The following is a 12671-nucleotide window of genomic DNA, read 5'->3' on the forward strand; positions in this document are numbered from 1 at the left end:
AACGCAATGTGCGTCTTGTGAGCGGTGTTGTTGATGCGTGGCCCGTAGGCGAAGGGGGATTCTGGCGGAATAGTCGATGTCCCTCAGGACGGCAGCGTGTGAGACGGCTGGGGAGCGTAATAGAACCTGCAAGCACACCCCTAATACGACGCTTGACGCTCTGGTACACGGATGCACTTCTGTCAACAAAGTATTGAGTCGGTCGTACGACATAGCCAGTAAGCCGGCGGAGGCTGAGTAAATGTCGATTGTGACTTTGATGTCGTCTACTGAGATGTAGGATGAATGGTGGAGGGTCTTCCCCCCAATCCATCTCCATGGCGGCGTGAGTGACACGCGATGGTGTGATTAAGGTGGTCACGATTATTCAACGTTCAAAAACTGTGCTTTGTTGCAATATGAAGACTGGTCGTCAGAACGGTGGCTGGGTGTTGAAAGTTGGTGGATGGTGGAAAGCGGAAGAGATGTGCGGAAGAACATGATAATTTTGGAGGGAGTGTTGTGGGTTTTGTTTTGATGTGACGTACGCGTAGAGGGGTGTCAAGATTCCAGATTCGATCATCATCACGGGGCATTGATGGCGGATGGGGAGGCGCATTGATGCATAGATGAGTGTCAAACCCCCAACCGCGGAACCTCCAAAAAACAGCTGCCGGCTGCCAAGCCAAGCTAAGCTTTTCCACGCTAAGGGACCGTACCTGGTAGCTCCTGTCTGGCCGAACTCGTGCTTAGGTATGTCGTGCATATGTAAGGTCCACAGACCGTTCCTACACAGCCTACTCTACTCAGGCTATTCCACGCCCGTTACCGATTAAGACTTTGTTCAATATCAATACACCTTTGGATTCGCTACTAATCGTGATGACCTCCATAAGCATGCACCGCATCCCACCACTTCCGTTCTTGTCATAGTATGCAACCACCCCTTGTGCTTAGCGAACATTGAGCCATTCACGCTATCAGAGAATGTAGCACAGCTAGGACCACCAAGAGCCCAGTGGTCGCGTAGGACCTGACTTGAACCGCCCCGCTCTTCTTGCTTGACGACGGTTGCGCTCCACTTGAGGTCCCGGTCCCAGGGACATTGGATTGATCTTGGGCTAATGGTTTGATGGCTAATCCCTGAAGCTGCTTGCCGTTGCTTCCATACACCGGCAGTGCTACCTGAGTCTGTGTCACATCTACCAGCTTGCCGCGATTCGGATTTTTGACCCCGTTGTTGAGTAGATCTTGGCCTCCGGAAGGAAGTGACGGGAGCGTGAAATCCTTACTGAAGGAATCGGAGGAGATCAGATCGCTGCTGCATTTTGGTGCTTTGATATTGGTAGCTGATGAATTGCCACTTTGAAGAGCTTTGACGTCAAGCTTGGCGTAAGCATTTTGAAGGTTGTCGTAGTCCACCCTGACTTCTGCCGTTCCATTCTCATATAGCCAGACCAGCCCGTAATTATTCGACTCCTCTTGGTAGTATTCATACACTAAACCTCCACTCATAACCGAAGTCATGTTACCATAAAGAACCGAAACCTCGTCCCAGACCCGTGGTTCCACTAAGGGAGGTCAGTTTCAGAGAATGGATGAGGCGCTTGGTCACCTTGCCTTTATTACAGCCATATTCACTGAAGAAGATCGGAATAGTGGTGCTACCGAATTCCGTGATGAGATCATCATAGCTACTCGCAACGTAATTCGCCGTAGAGCTTGTCGGCCCGCACCATGAGTAAGAATTGAGGCCGAAGAACTCGATACGCGAAGGGTCTTCTTGGTCTCCGTCAATAGCACAGGAAAGGTAAGCCCAGGAGTCGGTGAGGATTTCTTTCACGTCGGCAGCAGAATAGCCAACTGGTATCGTTCTCGGCGAATGCTTCGAGATGTAGTTGTTCAAATCACGCGTGACAGCCCGAACGTAGGGTGGGACATCCTTACCATCGCCCACTAATTCCCCATTAGCGACTCAACATCCTACTGCACGTTTTGCCATACCGTCGTTCATGACCTCATTGCCAGAAAAGAAGCCAAGAATATTTGGATAACTATGAAACGCTTCGACGACGGAGAATATACGGTTGAGGTAAGTTGAGCTGTAGCTGCTGTCTAAATCATCCGGGTTTAGACTTTCATTTGGTAGAGGTGAGTTGACGTCTAGCAACATGTATATTCCTACGGCGTTAAATATTGAGACGCATTCATCGTGATTGAGCGTACTACTCTGGTTAGTGCATGCCGTACTTCCTCGTGAGAAACCATCAACAAACTCACGCATCTAGATTGTAGACTCGGATCGTATTCAAGCCCAAGCCTTGCATAAGGGCAGCATCTCGTAGACAGAGAGTGCTATTACTCAACGGGTCAGACCCTTGGCCAAATGCTTCTTGGCCACCTGGTTGGTATGCAACGCCCAGGATCTGGAAACGGTTGCTTGTGACATTATTAACGAAATCCGCGCCTTGGACTCTGACGTTCTGTACAGCTGAGACGGCGGGAAACAACAGCAGAAACAGTGCTGCAGCCAGTGATCGCTGAATCTGCATCTGTCAGCTGGTTTCGTCTTCGAGACTCTGCGGGGGCATTGTACCCTTAACATTGGCATTTGTACGACTACTCAAAATGTTAGTGAAGAATTGAATACGAACCTGTCCCTAACGAGCGTGGAGAATGTGAGAGAAGCGAACGGAAGACCCTTCAAGGGCAATTGATCGGGCGCAATACGAAGAAAGGAAGAAAGGAAGGAAGGAAGGAAGAAATGGGGTAGCTCCTTCCTTAAACACACCTTGAGGGACGCGGCCTGTCAACTGAGGTGAAGAACTAACGTAACGCCCCGCCGCTTGGCATTTCTGGTTGACACGCGCCTCTGAAACTCTGGTGCAACAGTGATGTCGAGCATTGATCAATGCACTATGCGAACGCAGTCCGGATTATGCAACATGTATTTGTATAAAACAGGTGAAAGATCCATCGACGAGGACCTAAAATACAGAATGAAAAGAACATGCCTCTCCACTTTGCGCCTTCCGATGCATTATCTATGTGATCTTCGTCGCTCGCAAGCTTTCCTGAGCCGTGACTATTCTGTACATGAAGCCCTCACAGGCTCTTGAAAGACGACCGAGCGCCCGGTAGAACGTGAGTAGAGAAGGTGCGGAAGGGTACGAAGATTGGATGGAACAGTCGGCGTGTGGAAGCTTGTTCAATCATCAATTCCACGATCAGAACCAGGCCCTGAGCCCGAGAGACTTCCACTGAGCGACGAGTCGAGAGCTATCATCTCTGCTAAGACATCAATCACAGGCTTTGGTACTGTTTTGTCGTATATTCCGATGAGATCCTTTGGATTAGGATAGACCTTGAGTGCTTTGTAGAAGAATGTTGCAGCTTCGAGTCTGCGCGAATCTGTAGACGAATGTCAGCCTCTTGCAAAGCAAATCTTTCGCAAAACAGACTCACCGTCACCTACGAGACCTTCGCCTTGCGAAACCTGCTCCATGAAATAGGCCTCTCTCTCTTCAATGCTTGTTGGGCTGTCATCCCGTCTCGCCTGATCAACTACATCCTGTATTGCTTGTTTCTGCTGTGCGTTCTGATTCTCTGCTTCTTCTTTTACAGCCCTAGCTTCTCGCCTTGACTCTTTTTTCAGAGCTCTGCGAAAAGCTGGATCTGACCGTCGTTTGTAATCGAAGTACACAGCGTAGCCTAGAATTGACATAATCAATACGCATGAAGTCACATCTCACTCTTCGGACTAGATAGAACAGTACCCAAGAAGCCGGTGGCTACTACACCGATTGAGGCAGCTAGTATTGTAGAGGCTTTTACCGACGATGAGACGGTCATAGCTGCGATACTGATGATGTTATGTAAGAGACAACATAGATAACTCTCTTATGACGCCGAAAATACGATCTTAATAGTTTGTTGTAAAAGACGTTGCGCTGGATTGAAGTTCCGTAATTATTTTCTTCATTGCAAGCCTTGAATGCCAAGGAAGGCCAGGCTTTAATAGGTTGGCTCTCAGGGTGCCTTCTCTTGCACAAGCAAGGTATTCATCACACTGAGTGGAGGGTGTCATCATCATGGAACCAGTCGAGGTATAGATATTGCTCAGATGCCCTGCAAACTGCAATGGACGACAAGAACAAGGGTTTCTCGCTCCGTCAGAAGAAATCAAAGCGCATTCCCATCAGCGGTCCCAAACCAATATCAGGACCGATCTCTCAAACGAAGCCCCCGACTCTCAATGGCTCCACACGTACGAATACCACTGGGAGGACAGATACAGCCAATACCGCTGACATAGTCAAAAGAAGATACTCTACAAGATTTAATCAGCTCCCAGACTTTAACACAGCCAATGCACCGCCCGTTCCATCGCTCTCTCAAGGCTATTCCAAGCCCAGCAGTCACGGGCAGCAGCAAGCCGGCCAAGGTCTGAAAATACCACTGGACGTGAATGCTCTCAAAGACCCTGCCTTTCAAACCGAGAAATACTCGACCAATCTGCTTGCTGATGCCTCTGACCAAGACCTTCAAGATTACCAGGGAACTCTACGCAAGCTGAAGAACCGTGCCTCGAGCGACATTCAGCAGAATGTCTATCAAAATCGATCTCAATTCATTAAGGTTAGCAAAGAAGCCGAGAAATTAAAGGGCGAAATGCGAACATTGCGAGGTCTGATTTCCGAGCTCACTTCGGCGGTAAGCCAGGCTTCTATCAGTGCTGGCGCTCTAGAACCTACAGTCACAATAGACGATGATGCTCGATCAAGGGCACGAAAGCAGGCAAATAGAAGTTCGGTGGCCAATCTAGAAGCCATGTGGAGCGCACAGCTGCACACATTGTGGAAAAAAATCGAGGGATCGCAGAAATTCCTCCCCGCGATCCCAGGTCGGCATGTCGTTACGGAGCAACAGCATTGGCTAGAGCTTGATGCGGCGACCTGGAAAACAAAAAGACACGCGCACATTTTTCTCTTAAACGACCATCTGATGATAGCCGGTCGGCGAAAAAAGCGCGTCGATGCCAGTACGGCCGCTGACGCAAAACAAAGTCAAAGCACGAGAGCGGTTGCAGACAGATGTTGGCCTCTACAAGACATAGATATGGTCGATCTTGCCTCGAATGCCTCGGGTGCAGGCGATAAGCGCGGCATGTCCAATGCAATTAGCATTCGATGTGGTCAAGAATCATTCACGTACCGCAGCGACAAAACGACAACTGCAGACAAGATGAAGTTGCTTCAAGATTTTCGACGAACAGCAGACGAACTACGCAGAACGCTCAGAGCCGATATGGAGGAGCAAAGTAACAAGACAAGAGAGAACATGGATTATCTTACCACTAGGGATCCCGCTCTTTCTAACAAAACCGAACTTCTGAGAAAAATTAGCAATGCCAAAGATAGGCCAGAAATCATGATCGAGGTCGATGGCAAACATCAGAACCTCCGATGGGTGGAAGGCCAAATTGATGAGCTTGATAGCGAAGTCGCCCTCCAGCGCTTCGAGGAGGCTGTGCGAAGGATCGAGAAGCTGCGGAAGCTCGCCAAAGGGCTCAAGGGGAACATGATCGCTCAAGACCTCATCAGCACCAAGGTCGACGAGCGAGCCCGCAAACTCGCTGGTAAGTCGAGAGACATGATCATGATTCTTGCCATAACTTGGCTGACGTATAGAATTGACAGACATCCTTAATCTCCGTCTTTCAGCCACTCACGCCCACCTCGCTCCGACCCAAAAGCACATAGCTTACCTAGTCCGTCTTTCATTCGACGCCTTGGCGCGGGAAACCTACCTTTCCGCGCGCAAAGCCCTCATCAATACTCGCGCCCGAAGTATCATCTTCGAAGGCGACCTGCGTCATCACGTCTTCCAGCTCAGCTTCGTCTACTTTTCCCTCATGCGAAACACCGTAAAGGTATACCAGCAGTGCTTTCCGCCACTTATGTCGAGTGCCTGCGTGAAGTGGTGCCATGAGCGATTACAAGAATTCAATGACAGTCTCGGGCGGCAATTGAGCAGTGTAACTACAGGAAGTCCAACGTATGCAGATAGTGTAGCGAGAGCGAAGGAGCATGCCGGGATGATGGGGGAGGTGGGCTTGGACTTCAAAAGTTTGGTACAGCCAGCCGGGGTACAGAGAATGGAAGGGTGAAGAAGGAGCTGTCTCTTAAAGGCGAAATTTATGGCTTATTTCCTGTATGATTGGTTGTGGGGCTCATAGTAAATGTGATGGTCTTTGCATGCCTCATATGTCGACATTTCATCATGCTTAAGACCTCGAGCATTGGTGATCAACTGCTAGAGGTGGACGTCCTCATCAAAGTCTTACAAGGGTACCATATCTGTACAACAATCGTCTGGTAACGTCATTCTGGCATAGAGAGTATCGGTCCTCAGCTACAGTGATTTACTCGGTGTTTCAATAGCTTTTCCTGTTTAGCTTATCCTCAGGTAACAAGGGGAAGCTTAACAGTCCCCAACGCCTTCTCGGATATACGTAAGCTGCGATCATTCCCAAAATTTTCAGACGAAGCGCCGCCAGATTTGCACCAAGACATTGAATCTAAATCCCTCGTATCTGCCCCGACAAGCTCGCAACTACCATCATGTCTAAATTGCCCTACCTCTAGCCCTTGAGGACGATTGTCGCAGGAGGATTAGGGGAGGTATACGCACATTAATGACAAAAGTCCAAGTGTTAGTCATATTGCAAGGAGGGCTACCTCTTATGAGTCCCAGCAGATTGCCAGTCCAGCATCTTTACTGTTGAGCCACAATCTTTCCGCCCAACGCTGTGATTGCCAAGGCAATGGATAAGTTCTGCTGAATCGAACTTGTCACTTGACTTCACGGAGGACTTGGCAATTCACTCCTTTGGCTATATTGCGCCAAACACAGATCGCAGTCCGAGGCGTCGATCGGAGCCGCTTACACTGAAGGGTGGTCCCAAGGCGTTTTCTGCGAGCGACTTTGGGTCACCGCAATCCTAGCAAAGACTTCGAATTGTCGTACACTACGTAAGTGATGCTTACGGCAGGTACGACTTTCAACAAATTCGGAGTGATGCCTTTGAACAAGCCTCGCATACCCTCCCCTTGGACAGTCTTCACAGTGACATCCCAGATCCCGGTATAAGTGGGGGGATGTATCGCGGTACCCTGGCTCTGCAGCCTCGTCCTCAATAGGTTCAATGGATAGACCGCACTTGCCCCAAAGGCACCTGATGAGGCACCCATAGCTGCTGTGGTAAAGTTTCCAGGTTGAGCCGATTCGTCTTCCTGAGACACACCCAGCCGCCGTGCATTTCGCGCTGTGACAAATTGCTTCAAGTACTCGAATGTAGTGAGGTCAATGGCGCTATATGGGAACATACCGACCAGTCCCATTGTGATGCCACGGTAGAAAGAACGAGGACCCTGAGCCCACATCTTCTTAGCAGTCTTCGAAATCAATGCGTTACCCGTTGGTCCGCCTTTAACAGTCTCGTTTTGCATCCGGAACTTGAGCGTATCAAGAGGATATATGGCAAATCTAGAGTAAATGAGCGCCCACATACGTCGGATGAGACTAGCTTCTTACTGGGAAATCATTCCAGCCATTCCCGCAGCAAAGAACTGAGACCACGGCGCTAAGTTTTTAGGGTCGTCATGACCTTCAAGCCTTGCAAAAGCACGTTTTGAACCCTTTTACAAACATTAGTCATGGAAAAGTAGTCTCTGTGCACAATGGACACACCTCGTATGACCCAAATTTGATAGCGGACTCGGGCATAACTTTCAAGACGTTCAATCCATTGCCTGCATAATCAGCGAGAACTGAAAGATGTCACAGAATGGGACTTGACTACCAGCAAAGAGGCTTTGAACGCCGCCTAGACGCCACAGAGTTCTTGTCGCCTCAAGTAATGATCCTGCTGCATTCCTTGCAGCTTTCACAGGTGCACCTGCTTTCGCTGCTTGCACCGCTTCTTCCTTCACGCCAGTTTGGGCAATCAGGTATACTTTCAGTCGATCGAGTGGAGCTGTCGCTGTCCGAGAAACTACGCCTGCGATCCCTCCGGCGAGAAAGTAGCCTGGATGAGGAGCGAAATCGGTCAGCAATGCGGCCTTTTCGGGGGTCGATGCAATGACTATAGCTTCAGAAGAGGCTTTATTTTCTATGATGTACTCGCCAGGGTCCCAGGGAAACGAAGCCTCTTTTGATTCGTTCGGCACCTGCAAAGGTTGGAAGAGCGAAGAGGGCCTTGTAGGGGGGAGGACGGAGTGGTTGACGGTCGTGGTGGATTAAACATGCGCATCATTCTGCCAAATAATTTCGTAGAAAATCGATGATTACCTGTCGACTCAACAGTCTCATTGGAGACATGTACATCTCCTTCCGGATTCACTGTCACGGTCGAAGAATAGTAAGACAAAACGGCGCGTAAGCTAGGAATGTCGGCAGGGATAAAGAGGAGAAAATTGCTAGAACGATTCAGTCTTGTTGATTCTAGTGGACTTAGAGACGTAGTGAAATACCGCCATTCATCCCATGTGATAACTCCATCGTGATTACTGTCCACCTCGGCGAAAAATTGATCCAGTTTCGACGGGGGCAGATAGATACCAGCTGCAACGAAAGCTGATCTGAGTTCAGTCTTATCCAATTGCCCGTTATGATCACGGTCTATTTTCTGAAAAAGCTGCCATAATTCCTTCTCCGTGTGTTGAACGAACTGCCGGAATTCTGCCTTGACTTAGTCGGATTCATAGATCAGAGAGCAGCGTATGGGTACCTTCATATTCGATGTGGCCGTCGCCATTGACATCGACGGCTTTCAAGATATCTTGGAGCAAGGAGTCGGCACATTTCAGTGCTTTCCTCATTTAGCTGAAGCCATGGTTCACTAGGGGTGACAAACGGTGGTCTAGTCTGTTTAGACCGCTCTTAAGTCCATTCAAGTTCAATTGCCCTTCTTGTCTGGTATCCAAAACCTGCCAAAGTCTTCTCACCCGAGCATCCTGCGCCTTCTGGTCTTCTTTGTCCATTATCCAGATAGGTACAATCGCTAGGAGTAAGTCATGGCGGTTTGCTTGTTTGAGCAGGCATTGCTAGACGGCAAAGTCGGTGAATCTCGAATGCATCTGCTTTTGTGCACAACAGAGGCCTAGAGGTTAGGTGTAGTGGGAGCTCGGTGTCTACGAGAGGGATCTCTGCCCTTGATGAAGTGGGGCTATTCCGTAGTGACAGCGCCTCCGCGGCAACAGCCGCCGGCTCATTAAATATTTAAATGATAAACCCCGATGGCCTCCTTCCCTGCTTTCATTCTTGGAACGCACGTGTCTTGCTGTGGTAGGCTACAGAGTCACATGGATGCCTCTGAAGAATGTCGCTCGATGAATCTTTAGACGGTATTGGTATCCGTTCAATCATCATCCTATGCTACTTTGGCCATCTACAGTATGGCTGCAAATTACTGGGCGTCGACACAGTGTCGGAACTGGCAGTTTACTCGAGGATCATTGGCTGCCGCCAGGCAATCTCTGGAGGATAAGGAAGCCCACCTAATTCAACAGTATCCGTTGCCCGATCGTCGTCTTTTGAGCCAATTTTTCAATCAACGTAGGGTCATCTCATCTCATAAAACGGATTACCAGCCCTCGGCTTATCATCCTTGCAGAGCTGGCTAAGCTAGGCAAGCGCATGTCCGTCCGACAGCAAGCTCTAGCGACAGCACAGGTCTATCTACGGAGGTTCTATAACAAAGTCGAGATTCGCCGCACGAATCCATATCTGATCATTGCTACAGCACTGTATCTAGCGTGCAAAATGGAAGAGTGCCCACAGCATATTCGTGTAGTCATAAGCGAGTCACGTCAGCTATGGCCAAGTGAGATTGTCCTATCTACATAGAAAGCATCGGCTGAAAGGCAGTAGACCACTCTGTTATCACTGATGTATCCAAACTCGGCGAGTGTGAATTCTGGCTTATATCAGAGATCAACTCGCAAATGATCGTCCATCATCCATACCGTACCCTCAATGAACTGCAACCCATCCTTGAATTGAGTCAAGACGACAGTTCATCAGCCTGGTCTGTGATCAACGACCACTACCTGACAGATTTACCACTCTTGTTTCCTCCCCACATAATCGCTGTGACAGCGATTCTTTTTGCTATGACCATGAAGCCGACGCCGATAGGTTTCCAAGCTGCAGCTAATGCAGCTAATGCTCTAGCTCATTCTGCGCCAGAAGAAAAGAATGCGCGCCTTGCTGCCTCACCCGCCGAGACTGACCAGCAATGGAAGATTCAGCAATTCATGACTTGGTTGGCGCAAGGCGACCTTGATCTTAAGGCGATCATCGATTGCACGCAGGAGATCATATCTTTGTACGATATCCTGGAGCACTACAGTGAAGCAACGTGCAAAGATCAAATTGCGCGCTGCGTGAGGGCTAGGGGCCTTGAAAAGTGAAATGCCAAGGCTGAAGTGGATCTCAATGTCTCAATATGAACCACGCTTCAATGAAATTATTGGTAGCACGAGAGGGTCGATTTTCGTGAATGGGCATGACAGTTTCCGATCCCTGCTGAAAATCATGCGTACCTTGCATCGGTTCCGTCCGAGCCCTGCATAGAAGCATTGGCAAGGCTCCGGGGGACTCAGACTTTTAATTGCGCAAAGGAAGACGATCACGCACTTTGCTAGCAACGGCAGCCCATGAGACAGATGTTCCTACCATAGGTTGGGCCCGCATGCAACGTCGATCCTAAGTGCTGGAAAAGGGAGAAGGTTTGCTAACTCTGTCGCAGAAAAGCAGAAATTTTCAAACGAACATGGGGCCCTGTGAGATTTATATTGAGTAGACCCTCAGATATGGGCGACTTGCCATTTGAAGTTGGGGGCTAATGCCCCTATGCGCCTCCACAACCCCATTCTCTTAGTACTTCTCTGGCTTCTTTCCTCCATTGCAGTTCCAATACTACCAAACTATACCGATCTTTTTGCCTCTCTGGGCGAATCTCCTTCACGAATACTCAACATACTGAAGAGCCTGTCAACCTTCCCCGAGCATGTCCACCACACCGAAGATTTGACATTTTACATCAACAAAGGATCACCCTACCCTGCTGGTCTGATCGCTCGATCGCTGTGGCATGTGCTTTCATCGGCTCGCCATCATCTCCAACATGCAAGTACCGCGACGGCAGCCAGTTCCAAGATGGCCAAAGTCATGCTACACTATAATCAGCTTCCTGCTTTTCACATAGATATATTGTACGGTCAAATCGAGTACGGCGACGTGATCGATCTTTGCGAGATACTAAGATCTCTAACCAGGGATAAGAATAATGATAGGCTTCCAGCATATGGTGGAATCGGATATAAATGGCATGGCTTCATCTACCGCAGAAACCATTATCTAACGCCAATTGGGTCCTTTTATTTTGACTAAAAGGGTGTTTAATAGTGTTTGCGAGGTTACGACTTCTTTCACGAATGCACGAACGAACCTCCTAATGTTGTACGAAGAATGACGTGTCTAATGTGTGGTGATGAAGATAATGGATTGGGCTCACACGTGCTCTTAGGCTTTGCAGAATCTCCGAGAATGTACTTGTGAACGTGATTCTTTCCAAAGAGATTATCCTATCAGTTGCAAATGCAAGACTACGATGTAGTCAAGGTTGGATGGCTGACCGGCACTTTCAAGCTAGCTGGACATTACCACATTATTCCTCAGATTTGGCATGGATCCTATGTACAGTGTATGTACTCTCATTGTCCAAAAATTCACAGTATGCTAGTCCCACTGGTCAAAACCTTGCCTTGTAACTTTTTTGTTGGGATATGAAAGCTATGTCTTCTGTGCAGTCTAACTTTCATCGGGTCCTAATCGGCAGTCAACCGGAATTGTCTTGTGATTTTGAGCGCGGTCTGTCGTACCGCAGAGTCTCTGGATTAACCGGACTTTTTACTATGGTTGGCAAGAAACCTAAAATATGAGTTGGAAAATTTCCTGATCAAGGATTAGCAAGCATCAAAAATCTCGGAGAAAGCTAGGCTTGCCTGAGCGCTGACTCGTTCTCCCGTGCAATGGCTGAGACTTGTCTTCATTGGCAGGTTGCCTGGCCCAAATGTCTTTCCCAGCCTCCCCAAAGGTCTCAACACCAAGATGAGCGCCGCATCCCAGCATCAGATAGGATGCTAACCAGGTTGGGCGATCAGGAAACGATAAGCTTGAACTTTCAGTACGCGGCTCAGAATCTTTATCGAAGTCTGCTTCCATAGAGCCTGCCTGACCCAGCAGCAGTTGCAGCCATTCCTCTGGGGGAAGACTTGTTAGATTTGTTGAGCAGTAGGTCTCCTGGCTTCCCATCAACAGATTAGGTGCTTGCGATTGTGATGACGCGACGGAAAGTACAACTTGCCCCCAAGGTAAGGTGTTGGAGGTAAGGCCTTTCTCACTTGATAGTAGCTTGCGGGCCCTGTGGATACACTGACTCTGAAGTTCCTCAAGCTTGGCCACAGTGAGCCGTGGAGGAGAAGACTCATATTCTGAAGACATGGCGTAGACTTCCTACCTTGTGCTCTCGAGATGAATGGCTGTACGCAAGGAGTCAACATGATTGGTATTCGAACGAAAGGAGAAGAAATAAAGAGAGAAGAAAAAGGTTAGTGCGGGCAGAA

At 48.8% G+C, this 12671-nt stretch overlaps 6 protein-coding genes across 6 annotated transcripts; 2 read left to right on the plus strand and 4 right to left on the minus strand.

Annotated features, from left to right (window-relative positions):
• Positions 1–951: 951 nt before the first annotated feature.
• On the minus strand, positions 952–2531 carry KY384_007679 (uncharacterized protein; the record flags this gene model as incomplete). Its single annotated transcript, XM_044816170.1, has 4 exons — positions 952–1550; positions 1648–1935; positions 1984–2114; positions 2260–2531. The coding sequence occupies 4 exons, from the start codon at positions 2529–2531 to the stop codon at positions 952–954; spliced, it is 1290 nt and encodes a 429-aa protein (XP_044666810.1).
• A 656-nt stretch (positions 2532–3187) lies between these two features.
• On the minus strand, positions 3188–3703 carry KY384_007680 (uncharacterized protein; the record flags this gene model as incomplete). The annotated part of the gene is made up of 2 exons (XM_044816171.1): positions 3188–3390; positions 3445–3703. The coding sequence occupies 2 exons, from the start codon at positions 3701–3703 to the stop codon at positions 3188–3190; spliced, it is 462 nt and encodes a 153-aa protein (XP_044666811.1).
• Positions 3704–4119: 416 nt separating this feature from the next.
• Positions 4120–6148, plus strand: KY384_007681 (uncharacterized protein; the record flags this gene model as incomplete). The annotated part of the gene is made up of 2 exons (XM_044816172.1): positions 4120–5617; positions 5670–6148. 2 exons carry the CDS (start codon positions 4120–4122, stop codon positions 6146–6148), a joined length of 1977 nt encoding a protein of 658 aa, XP_044666812.1.
• An 823-nt stretch (positions 6149–6971) lies between these two features.
• On the minus strand, positions 6972–9023 carry KY384_007682 (uncharacterized protein; the record flags this gene model as incomplete). Its single annotated transcript, XM_044816173.1, has 8 exons — positions 6972–7527; positions 7576–7679; positions 7732–7793; positions 7826–8210; positions 8366–8459; positions 8514–8721; positions 8771–8851; positions 8897–9023. 8 exons carry the CDS (start codon positions 9021–9023, stop codon positions 6972–6974), a joined length of 1617 nt encoding a protein of 538 aa, XP_044666813.1.
• A 414-nt stretch (positions 9024–9437) lies between these two features.
• KY384_007683 (uncharacterized protein) lies at positions 9438–10454 on the plus strand (the record flags this gene model as incomplete). Its single annotated transcript, XM_044816174.1, has 3 exons — positions 9438–9597; positions 9656–9865; positions 9913–10454. 3 exons carry the CDS (start codon positions 9438–9440, stop codon positions 10452–10454), a joined length of 912 nt encoding a protein of 303 aa, XP_044666814.1.
• Positions 10455–12021: 1567 nt separating this feature from the next.
• On the minus strand, positions 12022–12549 carry KY384_007684 (uncharacterized protein; the record flags this gene model as incomplete). Its single annotated transcript, XM_044816175.1, has 1 exon — positions 12022–12549. The coding sequence occupies one exon, from the start codon at positions 12547–12549 to the stop codon at positions 12022–12024; it is 528 nt and encodes a 175-aa protein (XP_044666815.1).
• Positions 12550–12671: the final 122 nt, after the last annotated feature.

This window comes from Bacidia gigantensis (genome assembly GCF_019456465.1).
Source record: "Bacidia gigantensis strain McMullin 20006 chromosome Unknown contig_278, whole genome shotgun sequence".
NCBI classification, from domain to species: domain Eukaryota; kingdom Fungi; phylum Ascomycota; class Lecanoromycetes; order Lecanorales; family Ramalinaceae; genus Bacidia; species Bacidia gigantensis.